Genomic DNA, 23939 nt, shown 5'->3' with positions numbered 1-23939 from the left:
AGGAGTGAGCCCCCATTGCCCACAGGAGTGAACTGGTTGTTAATGCACTTGTTACTGGCTTTTATCCCTTCCCTGCCTCACCTCCCCTCTCACTGTGTTTCCTGGGACCACCTCCCAAATAAACGACCTGCACCCAAGTCTTTGTCTCGGGACCTGATTTGGGGGAATTTAAACGAAGCTAAGGCAAAGCTCTCTCCAGTGTGGGAGTCCAAGACGAGGCCGTGTTTGGGGCTCTCCTAGGGGAGAACAGCCCCAACAGGTGAAGGCAAGAAAGGGAGGTGTCTGTACAGGACCCTGTGGCCAGCTGGGGGCGCTGTCAGAGGTTCCCGTGGGGAAGGACTCCCACTGTCAATCATGCTAAACAGAATAGTATCCTCATCTAGATCCGCTGCATTATTCTGTTTTATCCCTCCTTCAGTTACCCCAAACTGGCAACAAGTTTGGTAAAGGTTTGTTTTTTTTGTTGTTGTTGTTTTTTTATTGTTTAAAGTATTACATATGTCTCCTTTTTCCCAATTAACTCCCCCCCCCCACCACCACCACCACTCCTGTCCCCCAGGACAAGCCCCACCGCCCCCGTGTCCGTGTCCATGGTGATGCTCATATGCATGCATACAAGTCCTTTGGTTGATCTCTTGCCCCCCACCCTCCCTTCTCTCTGAGGTTGGACAGTCTGATCAGTGTTTCTTAGCCTCTGGATCTACTTTTGTTCATCAGTTTATAAAAAAGCAGATTCTCAGGCCCCATCCCAGACTCACCAAACCTGTATTCCTAAGCTCTCCAGGTGGTTCTGATGTAACTAAACCACCAATTTCGTCCAGCCTCCCAGATGAAACATAAATTCTCTCTCTGTCTTGGGAACAGCTCTTGGGTAGGGAGCTTGCTATCCCCCAAAGAGTATTCCATCAACTCTGAAGCGAGCACGCCTGCTGGTGTCCCATGTTCAGTGACCTGAAGGTCACGGTCACGTCTCCACTGAGCTGAACCCTCCCTAATGAAAACTTCCTTGTTTCTTACAAACATCCTTTTTAGCAGCCTGGTGCCAGCTCCCCGTGGAGGTTCAATTTGTCTCTTTCCTTCTGAAAGATTTGGGCTCTGAACTCAATGTAATCCTCCAGTTAGCAGAACAGAATGCATTTCCTCCCCCATTTTCCAAATTACCTAACCTCGACTCGTGCTGCCTAAACTCCCTGCTGTTTCCCCTCCGCCTCAAAACAGAGCCTCCGGAGACCGAGACGAGCCCATGACGATATGTGAACAGTGTTCCGCTTGCCTCTTTCCTCCTTCAACTTCAAAACTTTGGATCTACACCGACCAAGACTTCAGACATTCGGGATTATTGCTGTTGCCGCCACTTAGAAGTTTAAGGAGGAAAGAAATAAAACTTCCCGCCTGGCTGGTGTAGCTCAGTGGTTGATCGTCGACCCAGGAACCAAGAGACCGCTGGTTCGATTCCCGGTCAGGATGCATGCAGGAGGCAGCCAATTCGACGTTCCTCTCTCTGTGTCCCTCTTCCTTCCTCTCTCTCTAAAAAATCAATAAACACATATTTTAAAAAGATATAAATAAAATAAAACTTCCTCCCCATTGGGAGGAGGTGGTACTTTCGCTTTCTATTAGTCTGTAACCAATTACCGCAAACTTAGCAGCTTGCAACTGCACCAATGTGTTACCTGGGGGTTCCCGTAGGTCTGCAGTCGGGGCACGACTGAACGGGGCTCTCTGCTCGGTGCCTCTCGGGCTGAAATACAGATGTTGGCTGGGCTGTGTTCTTTTCTGGGGCTCAGATCCGCTTTCAGGTTCACACAGTGCTTGGCAGAGTTCAGTTCCTTGCTGGTGTCGGGCTAAACCCCCTCCCCGCCCCCAGCCCCTTGCGGGCTGTTAGCCAGGCCTCTCTCCGGTCCTGGAGGCCACCACAGCTCCTTGCCATGTGGTCTGTTCCCAGGCCTCCTCGTGCTTCACATCTCTCCTATGCGGAGTCCCCCTCCTCAGGAGGAGCCCGGTCCCTTGTAAGGGACGGCCTGATTAGGTCAGGCCCACCCCAGATCATGTCCCTCTCTCACAGTTAACTGTGCCATGTAACATAACCTCATCCCAAGAGCGACTGTCCTGTCAGAGTCACCAGCTCCCCCCACACTCAGGAAGGGAGAAGACTAGACAGGTCCTAGGTCGTTGGAGGGCATCGTAGAATCCTGCCTGCCTTGGGCGGTATATCTGGGCATAGAGCAAGGAGGGAAGAGGGCAGGGGACTGACAAGGAAATAAGCCTTTTTCAGTTTGGGGGGAAGTTGCTTCAAGGTCAGCATGGGAAGGACTCGTTGCTAACTGACGTACCCAAACGGCAGCTCCCTGGTTGCTCTCCTGGTCCAGTCTCCAGGCCCTTCCCTCTGGTGCCTTCCGCGATGAAGGGGGTGGGAAAGCAGCCTGTGGAGGTCGGTGACTGGGGAGCAAGGCCTGGCCCTGCTGACTGTTAGCGTGTCCAGGTGGCTTCACCTGCAGCCTCCATGCGGATGTCCAACCCCAGGAACACTTAAACCTTCCCTCCCACACGCCTGGCACGGCCGTTCCTCCCACTGTCCCACCTGGAGGGCTGCAGGACGAGCACTTCCTCTCTCCCAAAGCCTCAGGTGGGAATTCAGCTCCACCGACACGTAAACTTCCAGCAGCCTGGCCCTGTCACGGTCCAGGCTGAACACGCTTGTGGAATTGGAAGTTGTGAGTGACCGGAAGGGAGGCTCCCGGGCTGGAGTGGCCCTGTGACAGGCGGCCCAGTCTCCAGGCCTTAGCCCAGGCTGTCTCCCGGCCTGGACGGTGCCCCCAGCAGGTGGGCAGAGGGACCTGCAAGGCCGGGGCCCTGCTTGAGCACCGGGGCCCCTGAGGTGGCAGCAGAACTGTTTCCCGGGCGGACTCTGTTTATTGAGGGCTGTCGCTCCCTGTGCCGACCTCTCTCTGCCAAGCCCACTGCCTGCCGGACACTCGGCGGCTAATTAGCCAGGCTTCCTCCGGGCGCCCGAGGAGAGAGACCGGGCTGTGCAGCACACTGGCTCCCAGAGGGCCTCGGGCAGGTGGTGGGCAGGGGCCTGTGGCCGCAGACACCCACAGTAGCTGCTTCTCAGATGCCACCCAGAAACCCCAGGTGGGCAAGGGTGGGTCCTCCACTGCCTTTAACCGGGGAACTGCTTTCCTTGCACTTACAACGATTTCACTGCAAACTGGAGACAGTCCCAGGGTGCCTGATTGGATAGGAGTCTCTGGTCTCCCCAACAGTCAGCGGAGACCCCACAAAGTGGAGAAGCGGCCCATCAGTGCAGGTTTCCTCATCTGCGCAGTGGGCACACGCCCCACCGCCAGGCTGCCTGCGGTGCCACAGCCCCTGTGTGTGTGTCTCATGTGGTTCACACGTGCTGTGTTGGTCTCAGGCCCTGGAGGTGGTCAGACAGCTGGAAGCCACAGGCCGGACAGGGCTCCGAGGCCTGTGCTTTGATCACAGGGCATGTCGGCTTCGTGTCCGGCTGATGTGTTATCCTCCATGGACCTTGGTGACATCACCCCCTCAGGTCCACAGAGGACACTCACATCCCCCCTCCCTCCTTGCTCACTGTCCTGAACTCCACACCTATAGACACAGCTGTCTCCTGAGCATGTGTCCCCCACGGTAGATCAAGTGTAAACAAAGCTCAACACATCTTTTGTTTCCGCCCTGTGTCCCAAGTTCAGAGCTGGGCACCACCACCCCAGATGCTCTCCAAACCTGGGCACCAGCCTTGATCCCCCTCTTCCTCCCTTCTCTGTCCAGGCCCTGCAGGTCCTGCCTCCCAAATGCCTCTCGAATGTACCCAGCCCCACGGTCACTCCTCCGCTGGGCCACCTCCTTCTGTCTGGGCCCGGCACCCACACTGGACCCTGCCCCCCATCACAGCTCTGGAGCCGGCCTGTCCTCAGGGCCGGGCATACAACAATGACTACGCCTCAGCCCATCGACAAGGGCCTCCAGGCCATCGCTCTGCTCCCCTTTGAGGTGGATGCTATGGGGCAGGAAGGACCAGAGGGACCAGCTCAGGTTCCAGTCAGGCCTATAGCAGTCAAAGCCCAGCTCTGCCCCTCAACGGACTGTGACCTTGGGCCATGGCTCGCCAACCCTAAGCCCAGGAATAACCATCACAGCACCTGCCGCGTGGGGCCAGTGGGAGAGCCACAGAGATGACACTGAAGAGTCCACTCAATTGCGGGGACCATTCCTGCCACCATCCCAGCCTGAGGACCGAGGTGCTCGTGCCTGGCACCCGGTTTGATTCTGCAGGCTCCCCTTCTCCCCGAGAGACAGCCGCCCGGGTGGCCCTCACCTGCCCAGCCTGCGCACCCCTCGGTCCTGGGCCAGCCCCTTCCAGGCTGCTTGCTCAAACAGGCCCTCTCAGTGGCTGAAACAGTGGCCCAGCCTGGCCCTATCAAAGGACCCCTGTGTGAGCCTCAAACAGGGCATTGATGGGCCGTGGTGAGAGCTGCCCAGCGGATCGCGGGCTGGCTTGGCTTGGCCGGTCCACGCGACTTCCCCAAACCCAGCTATTTCCTGTTCCTTGGGCCGGCCCCCTCCCAGCCGCCTGCCCACAGGGCACAATCCAACTATACATGGCAGCCCGTTTCTTGGCTCCAGGCCAGGGATGGGGGTGGCGGCATCACCTCAGCTATTCCTGGGGACACACAGCCAGGCCGAGTGGTATCCTCTTGATGAGGATGTGAGGCTGGGGACAAGGCCAGTCCCTTCCTCCTGTAACCTCTGCCCCTAGTCCCCACTTGGTGGGGGCTTGTGTGTGTGTGGGGGGGGGGGCGGGGTGGCTCTTCATATGGACCTGCACAAGAAGCAAGAGCTCACACAGGCTGGGACCCAACCCCTCCTAACAGCCTCCATTTGGAGGGGAGCAGTGGGGGGAGGGGCACTTGATCTAATCCCTGACCGCTGTGTGACCCCAGGAAAGTCACTTGATGTCTCTGGGCCCCCGTGCCCTCTGTGTGGATGGGAGCTCGCTGTCCATCTCTGTCACAGCCTCCCTTTATCCGTTGCTTGGGGATCTGATAAAGAGCAGATGAAACCCTTGAAGAAACCTGCTACCCCCAAGGAAAGCTGACAGGCCTCTCAGTCCATCCCCTTCCCTTCCTCCCCCAGGTCACCTCGCCAGCCTCCTCGGGGTCCCTGCATGTGGTCTCTTCCTGCCTAAAACCCAAACCCAAACCTGACCCTGGGACTCCACCGCCCAAACCCTTCAAAGGCTCCCCTGTCCCAGGATAAGCCCGCACTTCTGGGTGTGACATTCAAGGCTCCATTAGGTCTCTGGATAGCAGTGAGGGGAGCCCAGCTCACACTGCCTCGGGCTCTCTGCCGGCTTCATGCTCAGGCAGGCCCGAAGCGGCTCGGCCGGGAGGAAGAAGGCAAGAGGTGGAGAGAGAGAAAGCATTATTGAAGAATTTGATTCCTAGGTCCAACCACTCCTAAGGCCAGGAGTTCCTGGGCTTTTCCTGTATGTGAACCGAGAAGTACCACGACCATCTTTTTTAAAAAATAAACTCAGTTCACTAAGGTTTCTGTTACTTGGAACCATCTCCTTCCTATAATGTCCTTCTTGGCTGAAGTTAGACAAGGTGGGCTTACAGCCAAAGAACCCGAAGGTCCCCAAAGGCTCCTCCTGACCCAGCTGACCCAGGCCCCCAGAGGCCACCAGCCTCCCCTCCAGCCCTCCACACTGGCAGCCAAACTGGGCTCCAGACCCCAGCTCCCCTCCCCCACATCCACAGAGGCCGACCGTATCCTGCTACTTTTGCCTAGAACAGCGGTTCTCAACCTGTGGGTCGCGCCCCTTTTAGGGGTCGAACGACCCTTTCACAGGGGTCGCCTAAGACCATCGGAAAACACATATATAATTACATATTGTTTTTGTGATTAATCACTATGCTTTAATTATGTTCAATTTGTAACCATGAAATTGGGGGTCACCACAACATGAGGAACTGTATTAAAGGGTCGCGGCATTAAGAAGGTTGAGAACCACTGGCCTAGAGCATCCTGCCCCACTTGGCTTACTGCTGCCCACTCATTCTTCACTCAACTTGGTGACACTTCCTCCAGGAAGCCTCCTCTGACTGCCTGACGCCCCTCGGACTTTCCCTGTCATGGTATTGGCTGTTCCTACAACTATTATAATTAGTTATGGGTCTGTCATCATCCACCCTACACTGTGGGTAACTGGAGGCAAGTCTGACCCATCGCAACACCCCCAGTGAGCATCTGGATTGGGGTGGGTGCTCTCCAGGTGCGTGGAGTTCCCACCTTACCTGGGAGACATCATGGTGTTGACATGGCCCATGATTTGTAATCGGCAACAGTGCCAAGTCATGACACTCCCCAGCTGGACATGTGAGTCTCTGGAACGAACAGGTGTGTGTGTGTGTGTGTGTGTGTGTGTGTGTGTGTGTTGAGGGTGATGGAGCCCCGCCTACTCCATATTTGAGGAACCACATCAGCCCAAGAGAAGCATGTTGCTGCTTTATTGGAACTTCTTCCCAGTCACACACAAAGCAATTTGGTGAGGTGTTGGCGCAGAGCCTCTTGCACAGCCCTCTCCTCTGCACCCCCCTAACACACCCCGAGAGCCTGCCCCTGTGGCCCTATCTCCACCTTTGGGTCAGCTCCCTCGGGAACCCCCGTCCTCAAGGAAGCAAGCAAAAGAGGGGGTGATGGGGCCAAAACCTTCCCTATAACACCAGCCCCCATGGCACAGTCTGCACCCACAAGGGTTTGCCTGTTTTGACTGAACTAACCTGTGGGTTTAGTCCAACAAATGGATTTGCCTGATTTCAAGGCTGAATTTCTGCTTGACCACAAGCATCGGGCAGAACCGGGTCACTTACAAACAGATTGGCGTTGGAGGGACTGAGCTGAGGAATGGACTGGTGGCTGGTTACTAGAGGTGACCGTGGTCGAGGTGACCCATTTCACGGAGCCCGCTGCTGTGTGTCTGCCCTGACCACGCGTGACTGTTCCAGGCTCGTGTGACTGATCGTTGACAATGGTAACTCTTAAGCAAAACAATGTGTGTTCGAAGGACTGTCCGATGACCAGAGTTACTGCTATTTCCTGGAACTCACTATTGAGTGATGGTTTGACAACTGTCTGAATTTTCATTTGAATTAACAATTATTCGGCCACTTGGAATTGGCCAGATTGGGCAGACAGTTATTGGATTGGATTGAATTCTCTGACATTTTATTATTGAAGTTATTCCCTATCCTAACTTGACTGGGTTAGTTGACTCAATCATTATTTAAGCAAGCTATTTGAAGAAATTGAACATATGGATTTGGGCGGGGGGCAGGGGGGGACTAATTGATGATTACTTCAGGAAATTGCTGTGTGAACTGAGTACTTACAAATCAGTGCGATGGACTGTTGTTGTTTGACCAAATTATTTTACTGAACTGACAAGTGTGTGTGTTTTCATTTGTCAGCCACTTGGTTAAACTGGTCAAGCTGCAAGTTATTTAACCAAACTCAACGAATTTAGAATGACCACTTGTTTAAACAAACATCAAAGCTGATCAAAATAAGCCAAGTGTTGTTAGAGCGAATCTCTGAGAGACCCAAGGAGTCCTTTAGCCTAAAGGGTTGACCCAATTGTGAGCATCTCCCAGGCCCCATGGGAACAGCAGGCCAGCGAGGGGTACACAAGCAGATTGTCCCGAAGTCGGCTGGGTGGCTCTCCCAGGCACAGGGGCCACCAAAGTGAAGAAGAAGCGGATTGCGAGGCAGCTCCGCCCCTCCCAGCACCAGGACTGGGGCCTGGCGCCGTCACACCTCGGAGTAGGGGGGCGGCGCTGGGCCCACCTCCGGTGTCTTGGAGGGCAGAGACACGGCTTCCTCGTAGGACGGCAGGACCACCTGGGAGGGACAAAGATGAGGGCTGAGGACTGGCCAGAAGGAACCACACCTCTGACAAAAGGGTGCCGTGGCTGGCACACCCGGTGTACCTACTATGTGCCGGGCCTGGCATGCACCCCACAGGTGCCATTTCTGCTCTTGTGTCTCTGCATCAAGTCCCCTGCGTGTTGGACGACACACACATTTTCCCTGGGAAAACGTTCTCAATCCATCTGCTTCCAGAAGAATTGGTCCCATCCCTCAGATGGAGGGGGTGGACAAATGACCTGGACGGGGCCCCTCAAACTATTGTTTCATCCCCCGGACTGTGTATAATCACTGATTTGGGCATAGGCTTGTGCCCCAAGCTGGTCCGATCTAACCTGCTTCTGGGACTGCCTTTCTGCTGGGGATGGGATGTCAGCCTGGGGATTTTGGCAGCGATTTTGCCACCATGAGGAAAGGGCTGCCCGAAAATGAAGCCCACACTGAGGAAAGGAGATTCAAAAGATGGAAAGGATCAGATCGCATCTGCATGTCGGGACTCAGCCAGACAGACCTGGGTGAAAGGGGGCCCTGACCTCCAGGAGCGGACAGCAGAGGAAGAGACTTTCAAGTTCTGTGAACTGATACGTTTTCTTTTTTAAGTCAGATTACGTTGGCTTTCTGCCACTTGTAACCAAAAAAAGTCATGACTAGTACAATGCCCATTTTACAGATGAGGAAAATGAGCCACAAGTCATTTAAACCAGCTGCCCTTTTCCCATCACTTCTCCTACCAGCTGTTGCTAAGGGCACCTTTCCCCGCTAACCTGAACCTATTGACAGTCTAAGACTTGGTCAAATGTCCCCTCCTCCAGGAAGCTTCCCTGACACCCCAGACGAGACCAGCCGCCTCCCCTGCTCCCATGGCCCCTATACACCACACTGAGCTGCAATCAGATTTCTGTGTCTAGATTCACTCTGGACTATACCCTCCTCTAGAACGGGGTGGCGTCTTAGTTTTCTTGGTACCCACCGGGGTTGGATATAAGGCCAACAAAGAGTAAGAGGCAGGAAGTACTGGATGCGTGCCTGCATGAAAGAACCCTGGATTACCAGAGTTCTTCAGAGTTCTTCTGGACCAGCCCTCATCTTACAAGCGGAGAAACTGAGGCACAGCAAGGGAGAGAGACCTCCCCAAATGACATAGGGAGTGGCAGAGCCACACACTCCGAAACCCCCAGGCTCACCTTCTGCAGCATCTTGGAGCTGCTCTTCTCCTCGGCTGAGTTCATGCATTTGATGAGTTTGTAGCATCGCCACACGCACTTGAACATGTAGACCTGGAAAAGGCCCAGGTCAGGCTGTGCGATGCTGACCCTCCTCACCGCCCCAGCAGGCCTGAGACAGGTGCCGGGCGCTTCCTGGGGAGCCCCAGCTGGCCCCAGAAGGCAGCATCCTGCTGCTGCTGCTGCTCAGACCCCTCTCTGGTTGAGGGGGGCCTCACCTGCCAGTCCTAAGTACTGCAGGTAGCCCCCTTGTCACTACCCCACAGACTCAGCGCAGGAAGGGGCTTTTGGGAAGCTGCTGAGCCACCCTCAAGCCCCCTGCCAATATCCTGCAGACCCCCCTGTTCACCCCGGGGGCCTGGAAGCTCACTGTCTCCTGAGATGGCCTCGCTCGTCTGGAGACAGAGCTCACACGGGAAAGGTTTGTTTGAAACTTGCTAGTGATATGTTGTTTTTCAAAGCAGATGACAAACCAGGGTAAGCATAGCATCCCATGTTTGTAAGTGCAGAAACTTATATGTGCAGGTGTGTCTCCCTCTCAGGTGTGGTAAGCAGCTGCTTTCTCTCAGCAGTCGAAGGAAGACCTGGGGAGATGATTCCCGGGGTGGGGAGTGACGTCCCAGGGGCATAAGCAAGGTTCAGTGGCCAGCAGTTCCCTCTCTGCCGCCTGAGGAAGGAGAAAGGGTCCTGTCGGCTGGAAGGTCGCCTGCTTCCTGGAGTCTCATGATGGGGACTTAGAGGAGGCACAAATCAATGAAATGAATTACAAAAGAATGAAGTATGTATGCCCTGGCCCTGGTCAGAGAGTGTGCGGGAAGCAACCAATCAATGTATCTCTCTCTCATCAATGCTTCTATCTACTTGCCTCCCTCCATCCCTCCCTTCCACTGTCTCTTAAAAAATATCAATGGCAAAAAGAAAATGAAGTATGAAGGGCCAGGAGAAAATCACGTAGGTGGAGGGAGGCCAGTGAGGCAGAGTGAGGGGGCCCAGAGAGAACCCCATCCAAGGGTTGTAGGGTGGGGTTTGGGAAGTTGTTCTCTAGTCAGGTGTGATGTAAACCCCACACTGGTTCCTCCGAGCCTTCCGGAAGGTTCTCGGTGCACATCGCTCATGCGCTTGGACTTTGAGGAAAGGTGACAGGAGGGCAGTTCTGTCTCCAGGTGGAATTAGGTGAGGCCCGAGATGCCCGGGCCTCTGATGACAGGAGGCAGCGACGTCTGCTCACACCCACCCACAGCAAAAGGCAGGGAGGAAATGCCGGGTCACGCGGGGCTGGCCCCTGAGCTTGACAAGGGGCCACTCATCTTCTTCCTGCTCATCCGCAGCTTCCCAGTTCCTTTGCTGAGTGTGTGTTACTTTCACCGTCTGATCAGAACGCTTTTTGAAAGCCCTTTGACGTTGAGTCAACGTCAGCCTCCCCGTGGCTTCAGGCCACAGTGCGGCCTCCAGAGTCCCCGTGAGGGTCCTTCGAGAATCTCGAGACGGCGATCATGTTCCCCTGGAGCCATCGCTTCTCCAAGGAAATCGCCCTGGTTGCCGTGACCCCCTCAGATGGCGAGTTTTCTTGCCTCTCCATCCTCCTGTTGGCCACCATCTCTCTAGGGACTGGGACCTGAAATGGACTCTGTCCCCTGGTCTGACCACCCCAGAGAAGAATAAGACAACTTCCCTCCCCGCCTCCAAACAGTCCTCCCGCCCCCGCCTCGCCGCCCCTCCCAGAGCCACGGAGCAGACGCGCTCACCTTCAGGATGAGGACGGTGATGAAGGCGACGGAGAAGATGATCATCATCTTGATGAACTGGTTATAAGCCATTCCCTCCTGGCTGGGGAGGTAATTCTGCAACAGATGTGGGGGCCACGTCAGTGCCTCCGGCCACACGTGGAGGAACCACAAACCTGCTCGCCGCACATGCAGGAACACGTGTGACACAGCCATTCCCCTGGCTGGTCCTGCAAGGGCCCTGGGAGGCAGGTGCTAATCACCATCAGCCCCTGTGACGGGGGAGCAAACCAAGAGAAGCAGATGCAGCCCCTGCCGGCCCAGCTGGCCCTTACCTGGCGGTGCACCCCCCACTGCTGGTGGTGGGCGTGCCCTTCTCTAGAGCAGTCATGGCTGATAGAACCACCTAATCCTGAACACTTGGGAATCGCCCCCTCCCCTAGGGGCAGCTCACAGCAGGACTAACTGGTGCCAGGCTACTGCTCACAGTGGGATAGCCTCTATGGCAAGCATGTCAAACTCTCGGCCCACAACAAGTACTTTTGCGGCCCAGCCAATATAACGGTACCTAAGAACATTTTAATAAAAACTTCATAACTTAATTTTTACAATATCCTGTTATACATAATTACTAATAACGAGCTACAACGTTCACTAATGACTGATGACTGTAATCGTGTTGCATTCATTTCTCTTACGCGCCTTACGCGCAGGCGCACCATTTCTCTCCACTAATACAAGCAGAGAATAGTTTAGCAGCAGATGGCGGCGTCATTAATCTTGTACTGATTTGTTTGGTGTGTGCAACAGGAAATATTTCGCTTTCAGAGAACGAGAAAAATAGGTTAATTTGTGCAGTTATTCAGTGTCTGGTAAGTTAATGTTCAAGAAAAAATATTAATTTTTATTAAAATGTTCTATTGTTTTATGTTGACGATTACTCGTTTCTTTCAGCCCTTTGTGTTCAGCATGTCTCTATCGAAATGAACCTACGTTTCTATGAAAATTGAAGCTTTTGTTTTTTTGCAGCCACATAAACTTACACCTTGTTTATTTGGCCCGTGTTAGCCTTTGAGTTTGACATGCTTACTCTATGGCGTTTGCACATGTGTGCACACAGTCATTGACACTCCCCCCTTCAAAACGTGGAGCTCATTTCCCCTCCCTCGAGCGTGGGCCAGACCTAGGGCCTCCCTTCTCTCGGAAAACAGAAGGTGGCAGAGGTGAGGGTCACCTCCCAGAAAGTAGTGTTCTCCTTGCTCTGCCCCGCGGACACTCACGGGGGAGAGAGAGCCAGCAGCCATGCCATGAGGATGCTCAAGCGCCTTATCCATGGTACACAGGCTGCGGGATTGAGGCAAAGGGCTGACAGACACATGAGTAAGCCATCTTGGGGGGAATCCTTCAGGCCTAGCCAAGCCCTCATCGTCTGCAGCCCCATCCCCATCCCGTTGGGACCTCATGAGAGACCCTGAATCTGAACAACCCAGCTAAGCCCCTCCCAAAGTCCTGATCCCCAGCAGCTGAGCGAGATAACGAGCGGCTATAGTCGCTGTGTTTGGGGAGAATTGGTCAGGCAACAATAAAAAGATCGTATTATTTCTGTAGTGCAATTCACACTGCAGGGCTCCCTCTGGGGTGGGGCAGGGCTGCTCCTAAAGCCACATGTCTGCCTGGCTGCTTCCCTGGTCTACCCTGCCTCCCTCTCCTTTTCTAGGTTCTTCCCGAGCACTACCCCTCAATAAATCACCCGTAAAAGAACCCTCCTCCCACGCTCCACTTCTAAGGAGCCCAGCCCAGCCTAAGCCCTGAGGCCACACAGCCAGAGGTGGGCCCAGACTTACCATGTGGTTCATGGACTTGAAGTTGAGATAGGTGGGCACTTCCATGTAGGAGCTGCAGAGGGTCAGGATGCTCAGGCAGAAGTCCAGCAGCTGCAGGGTCATCACTGGGACCTTGGAGGGGTTCTTAGGGGACAGAGACAAGGAGGAAGACAGGCCACACTTAACCCCCAACCAGAGGCCCCGGGACTCTGGGGCACATGGAGGGCCCTCGGCCTGAGAGACTGTCTCGGCTACAGAGTACACCAGCCCGCTAGTCCACTGTACCCAGACAGAAATGAATGCCCATTGCTCAGATGTGCACGCCAGGGGCGGGTGGCAGACACTGGGACCAGAGCCAGGGTCCTGCCCCCCTTTCCAGGGCCCTTCCACAGCACAGCCCCCCAGTGTTGCAGGGAAAGTGTGGAAAGCCGCTTTGGGGAGCCACGTCAGTGAGTGGCGCCAGCCATCAAGGGCATCCCACTGTGTGTGCTCAGCGTGGCTCTAGCCGTCTTCCTCTCTCTTTAGAACGTGGCTACAGGGAGGGACAAGGCCGGGCCGGGCTGAAGGGGGCCTGCGCCCTTTCCCCTGCTGTGGACGCAGCCCGGCTGGCACCCTCCGTACACTTTCCTCAGTCAGTGCTGCCAGGGCTTAGTGAGCAGATGGGAATCCCAGAGCCACTGCACAGAACAAGGAACTCTGGGATGCTCTTCTCAGGGACTTGCTGAAGGTCACCAACTAGGAAGGGCTCCAGGGGCTCCCCGTCTCTGCCTAAGCCCCTCCCGCCTCCCCAGGCTGGGCGAGCTGAGGGTGGGCTGGGTACTCACAGCCTGGCTCCGGGAAACAAACTTGAGGTAGGCAGGCAGCTCCACGTAGGAGCCCAGCAGGGTGAACAGGCACAGCAGGTAGTCCATGATTTGCAGGGACATGAAGGGCAGCAGGTACTTCTCTCGGTTCTGAAAGGCGGGCCCAGCGCGGTCAGGGCGTCCCTTGCACACTTCCCCGAGCAGCCTGATGTCCCCATGCGCCCACTCACGGCAGCTCCCTCCCATCCCAAGTTCTCCCATCCCCCGTGACTCCACATGCCATCCCCTGAGTGAGGCTCTGGGGACGGGAGAAGGCAAGACCCTGGCCGTGAATGCAAGGAGCGTTGGTGTCCTCCCATCCCAAGTTCTCCCATCCCCCGTGACTCCACGTGCCGTCCCGAGTGAGGCTCTGGGGACGGGGAGAAGGAGAAGGCAAGACCCTGGCCCTGAACGCAAGGAGCCTTGGTGCCCGGGAGACACAGAACAGTCCCCGTCTACAGAGGGAAGTGTCCCAGGGGCTCTAGGAGCGGGTTCGACTCAATTCCCCTTCAGGAACTCAACCAGGATGGGCCATTTCATAGATGAGAAGGGATCAGAGAGGACTTCCTGGAGGAGGGGGCACCGGGTAGATGTGGAAGGATGGGAAGGGGGCGGGTAGTGTAGGCAGAGGAGCCAGCGTGCGCGAAGGCCCTGAGGGGGGAAAGGCCTGCCTGGGCAGGTGCTCCTGGGGCCCGCTCAGCCACGGTGGGAGCCCGGGAAGGCGGAGGCTGAGCTCCCTCTCCTTCAGCTGAAAGCAGTGACCTTTGTGGGGCCTGGACCACCTCGGAAGCCACAGGTGGGACAAGATCACAGAAAAGGTGGTTTTTGGTTTCTCGTGTGGTTGTCTACAATCGCTCAGGAGGTGGCCAAAGTAGCCCAGGCTGAGTCTCAGAGCCTCCGGGGGCGACCTGGTCCCTTCTTGTCGCCGGGCCCTTTGCCTTTCTGCATAAGCACCCGGTGCCACCCTGCACAAGGGGGAGCCCATCCCTGGGGTGCAGGGCTGGGAGCTGGCATTAGCCAGGGGGCGATGGTGACGTTTCATGCAAGGTGGGAGCATTCCAACCTGGCACCACACCATGGCTCCCTGTCCCGCCCTGAGGGTGCCAGGCCACTGTCTGCCCAGGAAGGCCCTGCTTCCGGTCCTGGCTTCCGCCTCCCTGGGGCCGAGGGGCAGCTGGTTCCTCTTTGCAGGAGGCTGAGCCACAGCCTCGCTGTCTCATCCACTCACTGATGGAACTGAGCTGGCCGCGTCCACACCCTCCCCTCTGCCTTGGCTCCTCTTTGCGGATTACACAGCCCTCCGCATTCTCCCCCCTCCTCACTCCTCCAAACCACTCTTCCTCTTTTCTCTGCTGAAATTCCCTGCCTCCATTTGCATTATAAAAGGATGTGGGTCACCAGTGAAGATTTCTAGGGTATAGGTGGGGTCTCCCAAAATACCCACCTCCCATGTCTCAGCAGCCAGTTCTGCCTACCCAGTGGGTGTGACTAGGAGGGGGTAGGAGGGCAGCTGGGGCTCCCCAAGTCCTGGCCGCCCCCCCCATACCCCTTCCCCATCAGGGCTCTCACCTTGACCACACCGACCAGCAGGCTCACACTGATGACAAAGAGCATGGCGATGAGCAGGAAGCTGGAGATCAGGTCAGCTGAGAGGCAAGGAGAGCAGTGAGGGACCAGAGGTGCCCGGGAACCCCGCCGGGCTCCAGGGAACACACTTTGGGAACCACTGGTGTGGGAGCATGACAGTGAACAAGGATGCCCAGGCCCCACCCTCAGTAGTTCTCAGTCTTAAGAGGCTACAAAGATGCAAACATAGCATTTCGGGTGACACAGCTGAGGTCGGAGAGGGCAGGCCAGGTCTGCTTTAACCAGGGTGAGGACTGGGAAGGCCTCGAGGGGGTGGCCTGTGAGCTGAGTGACAAGGCGTTCAGGCAGGGGCCTGAGACAAGGTGTGGTCAGGGCAGCTGGGGCTCGGGGAGCCAGGGGAGCCTGGAGGAAGCCGGGAGGGAGATTCAAGTGACCCCTGTGGCCAGCAGGTCAGCAGGGGCTGCATTCACACTTTTCTTCTCGTGTGATGGGCAGCCGCAGGGGAGTCCTGCTGTCACCTTCTAAGCTGGTTAGGTTTGCGAAGCGCCATCCTATCTGCACCCACACCGGGAACCCCCGGGCCAGGAGGTGGAATAGCCCCATTTGCAGATGAAAGATCTGAGGCTCAAAGAGGGGAAGTGGGAGGGCCTCAAACCCCAGCCAGTCCGCCCCCCTCCAGGGCCCCATCCCCTCCCCTTCCCTGCTCCCCTGCTTGTCCCCTGGACCTACCAATCCTGAGGTAGCCCGTCCGGGAGAATTTGCAAGCGGCTTTGCCGTGGGCCACCTCCACGGAGTGCTCGATGAACAGCAAGACACTCATGATCTGGGGGCAGAACAGAGCAGGAGTCAGCCGGGGTCTGCACCGCTCCCCCTCCAGCCTCTCCCTCCTCACGGGTGTGCGGTCGGAGCCTGTGAGGAGGGTCCCGGAGGAGATGGAGGGGCGGGTCAGTACAGCATCCTGATTCAAAGCGCGGCCTGTGCGAGCTCATGGTCCAGGTTCTTCCTCTTCCCCGCTGAGTGAGCTGGGCACGTTAGTGACCTCTCTGGGCCTCAGTTTCCCCCTCTGTAAAGGAAGGTACTGTCGCAGCTACCTCAGGAGGCCCTTAGACCAGTGGTTCTCAACCTTCCTAATGCCGCGACCCTTTCATACAGTTCCTCATGTTGTGACCCCCAACCATAAAATTATTTTCGTTGCTACTTCATAACTGTAATTTTGCTACTGTTATGAATCGTAATGTGAATATCTGATATGCAGGATGTATTGTCATTGTTACAAATTGAACATAATTAAAGCATAGTGATTAATCACAAAAACAATATGTAATTATATATGTGTTTTCCAATGGTCTTAGGCGACCCCTGTGAAAGGGTCGTTCGACCCCCAAAGGGGTCGCAACCCACAGGTTGGCGACCCACAGGTTGAGAACCACTGCCTTAGACCCATGTTCTCATTAAAGTGGTACCTGGGACTATTGAAGGGCAGCCTTGGAGAGAAGGTGGGGGCTGAGACTGTCTTTTCTGACGACAGGCACTGGACATCATGGGATCTTAGTCTCAGCATCTGAGCACCGGAGAGCTTCAGGTTCACAGAGTCATCAACACAGGCCTGGGAGCATCTGACCCATGAACCCCCTGCAGTGCCCCCCAAAACCCGTCCCTCCTGGCCCATCTACCAAATGAGGACAAGAACAAAACTGCCTCACAGGGTTTGCAGGGGGCGCAAATGGGATGTAATTCACTCACAGAGCTGGTGGATCGCAAGCACTTAGTCTGTTTTCTATCATTATTATGGTTATCTCCATTGGACTATAGGCTGCTGTGTCTCTCTTGTTCACTGCTCTGGCTGTTCTATTTGGTGAATAAATGGACAGATGACTGGATGGATGGATGGATGGATGGACAGATGGACTAATGAACCCCATCCCCTCTGGGGACCCTGGCAGAGAATAATGGAGAAGGGCACATCTGATGGGCGTGAGTATTGGAGTGGCCCAAGCAACTGACGAAGTCCAGCCACAAGACTGCAGTTTGAAAGGAGCTTGGGGGTCACCTTGCCCATGCCCTCCACCTTCCAACGCAGGAATCCTGGCTGCACAGCCTCTGTTCAAATGCTCCCAGCCACAGGGAACTCGGAATGTTCTGTCTGTGTCCTTGCGGCAGGCCTCTGAGAAGGGCACATCTGATGGGCGTGAGTATTGGAGTGGCCCAAGCAACTGACGAAGTCCAGCCACAAGACTGCAGTTTGAAAGGACCTTGGGGGTCACCTTGCCCATGCCCTCCACCTTCCAACGCAGGAATCCTGGCCGCACAGCCTCTGTTCAAATGCTCCCAGCCCCGGGGAACTCAGAATGTTCTGTCTGTGTCCTTGCGGCAGGCCTCCGCCCTGCCCCCACCACTCACACAATTCTCGGGCACCATCCACCCACACTGAGAACAAGACGATCTCCTCCCGAGCAGTAGGTGTCCTACCTCTATTGATATGGCCTATGTTTAGATCGCCTTCTAGGCAGCCCTGCCCTGGCAACTCATGCTCAGCTGACAGGCAACCCGACACCACCATCTGTTTCCCCCTTGCTGACTGTGGTTATTTTAGCTCAGACACAGGTCTCGGTGGGTCTCTCTGCCATGTTACATCCTGTTCGGTGGGGCAGAAAGGGACAGCACAGAGGAGTAAAGCAGAGCTGGACTCCAGAGGGAGACAGAGATGGGTGTGAATCCAGGTCACTGTGTGACCTTGGGCGAGTCACTTCACCTCTCCGCTTTCTCATCGGCAAACGGCAATCCCCGGGTCCAGTAAGGAAAACAGAGCATTGTGTTTGCAAAGAACTGAGCTTGGGCCTGGCGATAGGGGCTCAGCAAACATCACCTGCTCTGGGCTCATCTCTAAGGGACGCGTGTGAGCTTACAGGGTTGGTCAGGCAGCGCCAGGAGCAGGGGCCAGGGGCTGGCCGGGAGCTCGCTCTAGCTGCCCCTCCACCTGGGTCACCAAATAGGCTTTGTCTCCCCAGGAAGGTGAGAGCAGCCCAGAGCGGAAGGCAGACACAGTGGGGCCTGCGGCTGGCACCCATAGGAAACAGCCCCGAGAGAGAAACGCTGCTTCCTCAGCCCCTCTCCTCCCAGTTTCATCTTCAATGAAAGAAAGAGAAAGGGAGGCAGACGACAGCTCGGTCTAGGACAGAGCAGGGAACAGGGCCCCGCGGGGTGCAAGCGGAGCCCCCCATCCCTGGGCGTGTGCAGGCAGAGCGCAGATGAGTCACAGCTGGGCTTAGAAAGGCCCCTAACTTTCCACGGAAGACACTGTCCCCCATCCAGGTGCAGAAGGCAGAGCGCAGATGAGTCACAGCTGGGCTTAGAAAGTCCCCCATCCAGGTGCGGCACACGAGGCTTTTCGAAGTCCCGAGAACCCAGGCTTGTCTGAGATCTGGAACGAAGCTCAGAATCAGACCATCTCAGCCTCCAGGTGCTGGCAAGAGCCTTTGTCCGCTTATTTTATGAGCTCCCTCTGCTTGTTTTATGAACTCAGAGAGGCTAGGTGGCCTGCCCAAGGACACACAGCAAGTTGGGGACAGAAGGAACTGAAGTCCAAGTCTCCCAGGGCTGTCCTGGTGCCTCCCCACCAGGCCTGCAATGCTGCCATTAGCACACCAATCACCCCTCCTGGAGGAAGGGGAGGGACATTTGTCCAAGCTGACTCCGCTGTGGGCCACTCACACCATCCCAGTGATCCTCCCACAGCCCAGTGAAGGGACTATGCTTAATCCTCCCACCCCCATTTCAAAGATGAGGACGGTGAGGCTCAGAGAGGTCCCAGGCTTCCCAGCTTGTCATCTGGAGGGCCAGGATTGAAACCGAGGCTGAGGGTTTGATTCTCACCCCCTCTCCACGGTCCTCCCAGCATCCCCCAGCCTCCTGGCTCTGTGAGGCCTACTCCCCGTCCCCCCCTCACCCATGTCAGCGCCTCAGTGGAGTCAGAGAGGGATGCCCATCTCCTCTTCCTTCTGGGTCCCCTCCCCCTCCCGCAGCTTGTGTAAGACGCAGCAGCGAGCACCAGAGCAGGGCACCCTGCGAGATGGTGCGCCCCCCATCTTCACCCATTTCACCTTCTCAGCATTCCGGTACGGGATGGGGGTGGGGAAGGGGGAGGAGAGAATTCTGTCCCCTTTCACCAGATGAAAACCCTGAGGCTCCAAAAGGCAAGAACCAGCCCCAGGTCACAGAGCCAGGCAACCTCAGGGCCTGACTCAGACCCTCCTCGGACCCCTAACCTTCAACAACGGCACCCGTCCCCAACCCGGGAGAAAGAGAGGAGACTCCGCAACCTAGAAGGGATAGAGAGAACTTGACATTTATTGAGAAACTACTGGTGTAACTCAGATCAGTGCTCACAGGTTTGCACCACAAACTGCCAAACGCTGCAAGAAGGGCAACATTTTCCCAGCGTTACAGATGAGGAAGTGGAGGCTCCGCGAAGAGAAATCACATGCTCTGGGTCGTGCGGCCCAGCTGGGATTTGAACCCTGGTACCTGAGCTCCCAGGGCCCAGGGCTCCACTCAGGGCCAAGTGGCTGCTCCGGGGCCCAGCCCCAGGTGCCACCAACCCTCTGCCCATCCTCGCCCAGCCCCGGAGACTCAGAGCTCAGGACACAGCAGCTAGAGCACGACAGGGGGGCCTCCCCCACGGCCTCGCTGCTGTCCTGTCCTCGCCAGGTCCTGGCTCCTCCCTGGCCTCGGTGTTCCCCTCCAGTCAACGAGCAGAGTCACCCTGTTTGCACCCAGGGCCACCGGGGCGATTGAACACAAGAGAGTCAGGGCAGTGGAACTTCTGCAAATTGTGGTGCATCACACCCAGGCTCCAGCCCGGAGCTGCTCCCTGCTCATCTGACCGCCCTCACTGCTCCACCCAAGCCTGGAACCAAGTCGTTTGCAGTTTCGGAAAAGTACCTGGCTTACCTACAGCATTTGCTGGGAGCGGCCTGGAAAACCCAGGAGCCCAGATTTCCCAGGCCCTCCGCTCCGCTCACCTCCCTCCATGCCTGCTACCCTCACCCGGTTTCCACCTGGACACAGCACTGCCCTCTCCCTGAGCTCTGAGGGCCTGGCTGGACCGTGACCCGCACCCTCCTGGAACAGGGCTTCTCCTACAAAGCCCAGGCAGGCAGCATTCACTCACCCATCGTTCCTCCATTACAGCATCTCCCCTCTCACTATTCTTCAGTTCTACATGGGGAAATCATGTGGTTAAGAACTGGGTGCTGGAATCAGATGGTCCTGGGCCTAAACTGAGTTCTAGGCCCTTAAGTGAGCCACTAACCTCTCTGAGCCTCAGTCTCCTCATCTGGGAAATGGGTGTAATAACCGGACCTGCCCTTGTAAGGTTACTATCAGGTCGAATGGCAGCTGGCACAGAGTCAGCACTCCCTAAACTAGCACCGCGGGTCAGTGTTCACTAACTTGTGTGGGTTTTCATTGTTCCCCTTCCAGTAAATCCTCTCTGAGCACAGACCACGCCCAGGCCCTGGGTAAGCCACAACCCTGGTCGGCAGGTGTCACCATCCCCGGGGGAACCTGATAAGTGACCAGTGTGTTCAGAGCCATGACAAGGAACACACGGGAGGGTTGGGGTTCTGATGAAGGAGTGATCACCGCTATCTGGGAGGGCTTCACCAACGGGAAAAGCTGGAGCATGCTCCTGAAGGATAAAGAGCCGTTTTCCCACAGGGAAAGGGAATCGCACTCCAGGAAGAGGGACTAGCATGTGCAAAGGCCTGGAGCCTGGCAGTGCAGGTCCAGGGGACTGGGCCGGAATGCCTCTTCCCTGAGACGGTACCGGTGGGGAGACGGGGCTCAGAGAGAAGTAGCCAGCAGCCCACGGTCACACAGAAGTCTGCGGCAGGGCCAGGACCAGCCTCCCTCCTCCTGGGGCCACGTCAGGGCTCAGGCTGCGTGACTGAGTCAGTCCTGGCCGTGGCCAACCGCCCTCACTGCCACCCCCGCTCTCCATTCCCCTTTTTACCTCTTCTCTCTGCTTCTCCCTGGTTTCTGTTCCCACTCCCACCCCCACCCTGCTCCTTCTTTCTCAATCACAAGCACAACTTCCCCAAGCGGAGCAGCGGGCAAGTGGCCAGCACGCCAGGACATGCTTGTCTGTCTTCCTGGTGGCTGAGAAGCAACCGAGGGCCTCAGCTGAAACACAGGGGTTCGAAGGAGGAGAGGGAAATCGGGCTGCGGGGGGACGGGGCACTCCGGAACATGGCCACGGCCGTGAGGATGCGAGGCCACAGCTGAATGTAGTGGAAGGAGTGTGGTCAGGTGGGGCCGGCAGTGGTGGCCGTGCTGGGAGGTGGGGACGGGCTTGCGTGTCGCTGGGTTTGGTATGGTGGTAACAGCGACGATCATGTGAGCGGTGATTATAGAGGTGACAGTGGATGTGGCCACGGTGGTGGTGATAAGGTGACACTGGTGGGTGGCGATTAACTGCAATGATCACACACACACACACACACACACACACACACACACACGGCCTTGCCATGTGACATGGGGGTGGTGATGAAGAGATGGGGACACCGGACCCCTTCACTTGGGGTTCAAATGCCACTTCCTTCTCTAGAAGGTGGGCCCACTCTCTTGGACCTTCTGGGGGCGCAGAAGCCAGCCTTTCAGAAGCAGGCAGAGACACCCACTCTGAGATTTCAGGGGCTAAACTTGACAGAGACAACCCTCAGTGGGCCCCTGCCGTGTGCCAGCGGTGCGAGGGCACAAACCCGTCCGTGAACTTCTCTGCCTCCTCCTAACAGGTCTGTGAGGCCGATGGTCCCCCCACTTTCCCACGAAGAGAGCAGAGCGAAGTCAGGCCAGGCTTGTCCTCCACGCGTCCCCCACAGATAACACAGCCTGCAAACCGGGCCCCCAGGGCACACCCTTTCCTGTCCTCAGCCTGACCCGCCCTGGGAGGCCTGGGGGCTGAAGGGCTCCTGCGCGGTGAGGCCTCATCGTTACTGTTGTCAGCCTCAGCCTGAAGCTCAGTCTTCTCAACCTCCCAGGCTCACCTGTGTTCCCTGTGCACCCACCCCACCCCCCAAGTTTTCTGGAAGGAGGAGAAGAGAACCAGATGCGTCAGCGGCAGGAGGAAGCTCCCCGCCCCCACACCATACTTCCTGTCGCAGCTAATCAGGGGGCACAGGGTGGGGGCCATTCCCCTGCAGCATTATCTCCGCAACCACATCCCCAGCAGCCCAGATACCATCGCGACGCCCCCTCCCAGAGCGGCCACCCCACCTGCCCAGAGCCCGCTCCTCTCCGGGCTGCCGCCTACTGTCCTCCCATCTCCGTCCCCTCCACCTGCCGCTTTACTTCCCTGGGCCCCAGTCCCCGCGTCTGCAGAACAGAGCGAAGGCTCCACCTGCGAGTGGAACGGTTGTGAGAGTGGGTCAGGTGACATAGGTCTGTTCCCCAAGTTAAAGATTCAGAGGACGGATGACCCGCAAAAGCACTTGTGTGTAGACATCCAGCCCCAGGTCCCCGTGGCAGTGGCCGCTCTATTGGTAACTGCCCCCAGCTGGCAACAACGCAACATTCCCCACCCCCATCAGGACAGGCAAACGCACTGTTCTGTGTCCATGAAGCAAAGTACTTGACGGGCGAGGGCAGGGGGGTGAGCCGCTGCACACAGCAACACGGGGGAAGCTCGCAGACACACGGCTGAGAAAAAGAGCTGCACGATTGCGCATGTGTGTGATCTCATCTCTGTGCAGCCCAGGGGGACTCGCATGTTGGGGGAAGTCAGTGGGGCAGGGTAGTGGGGGGGGGGGGGAATTAGGGGTCTCTGGGTGCTGGTCCTATCTTATTTCTTTATCTGGGTAGAGGTTGCACGGGTATGCTCATTCTGTTGAAGTTCATCCAGATGTGTACTGATGATATGTCAATTACACATCAATAAAAGGTCTACAAGAGTAAAATAAAATAGAGAGTGACTGATCCCTCCTCTGGGGCTGAGCCTCCAGCCCTGAGCCGCCCTGGGATGGAGTGGGTGCTGGGAGCTCGGATCCCAGAGACAGCGGGGGCTTCAGCTTCTGAGAGGCAGTAAGTCTTAACGATTTCTCCCAAAGAGCACAGGAAGGTGCTCAGGCCGAGGGGATGGCAGGAGAAAAAGCAGACGTGGGTGAGATGCATTCAGGAAACTGCAAGAAGGTTCCCTTGGGAGACTGGCACTTGGGGCGATCCATGTGCCAGGCACACAGTAGGCCAGGAAATGGTAGCTGCTGTGTGGCTGGGCTGGGGGAAGGATGTGGGAGATGCTGGGGGGCACAGGGTTTTCCGAAGGCGTGACTCTGGGGCTGGCAGGGACAGGAGGGAAGCGCAAAGGCCCGCGGACCGCAGAGCTCGCTGTGTAGACGACGCTCACCACTGTGCACCACCTGCAGCCGGGAACATGGGACAGGAGCACCCGGACAGGGAGCGGCTAGCCCTGGCCCAGGGCCTCCTGGGAAAGCCTGTGCAGGGCCTGCGGCAGCCCAGCGAGGCATGCCCCTGCCCTCTGGCCTCTGCCCTTCCGGACCTGCCCCGATGAAAGAAGGCAAAATGGCAAGGAACGGGCACAGAGGATCAAGTTCCTGGCCCAGTAACTTCCAGGGGCCTCCACATGCTCGGGCGGAGAGTAGGTCATCAAATCTCCTTCTATGGCCGCCACTCAGGGGCCTGACCTGAGCCCCGTCCTCCTCCTCTTCTCGGTTTCTAGGGAAGTGGCCCGCACCCCGCAATCTATCTAATGGTGAACCATGACTTCCC

General features: G+C 56.7%; 1 protein-coding gene across 2 annotated transcripts in view; it reads right to left on the bottom strand.

Moving 5' to 3' along the window:
• Positions 1 to 6517: 6517 nt before the first annotated feature.
• The window catches only part of LAPTM5 (lysosomal protein transmembrane 5), a 24551-nt gene continuing 7129 nt past the window's right edge, over positions 6518 to 23939 (bottom strand). For both annotated transcript variants that reach the window (XM_005875073.2, XM_014546794.1), the window contains exons 2-8: positions 15882 to 15975; positions 15135 to 15211; positions 13548 to 13676; positions 12745 to 12867; positions 10922 to 11017; positions 9138 to 9230; positions 6518 to 7926 (exon numbers count right to left, since the gene is read on the bottom strand). In XM_005875073.2, coding sequence (XP_005875135.1) covers positions 7837 to 7926; positions 9138 to 9230; positions 10922 to 11017; positions 12745 to 12867; positions 13548 to 13676; positions 15135 to 15211; positions 15882 to 15975 — 702 coding nt within the window. In that variant the 3' untranslated portion in view covers positions 6518 to 7836. The remainder of the gene's footprint in view (positions 7927 to 9137; positions 9231 to 10921; positions 11018 to 12744; positions 12868 to 13547; positions 13677 to 15134; positions 15212 to 15881; positions 15976 to 23939) is intronic.

This window comes from Myotis brandtii, unplaced genomic scaffold (genome assembly GCF_000412655.1).
Source record: "Myotis brandtii unplaced genomic scaffold, ASM41265v1 scaffold456, whole genome shotgun sequence".
Taxonomy (NCBI): Eukaryota; Metazoa; Chordata; class Mammalia; order Chiroptera; family Vespertilionidae; genus Myotis; species Myotis brandtii.
Note: the sequence above shows the minus strand (reverse complement) of the source record. Positions and strands in the feature narration are given on the sequence as shown.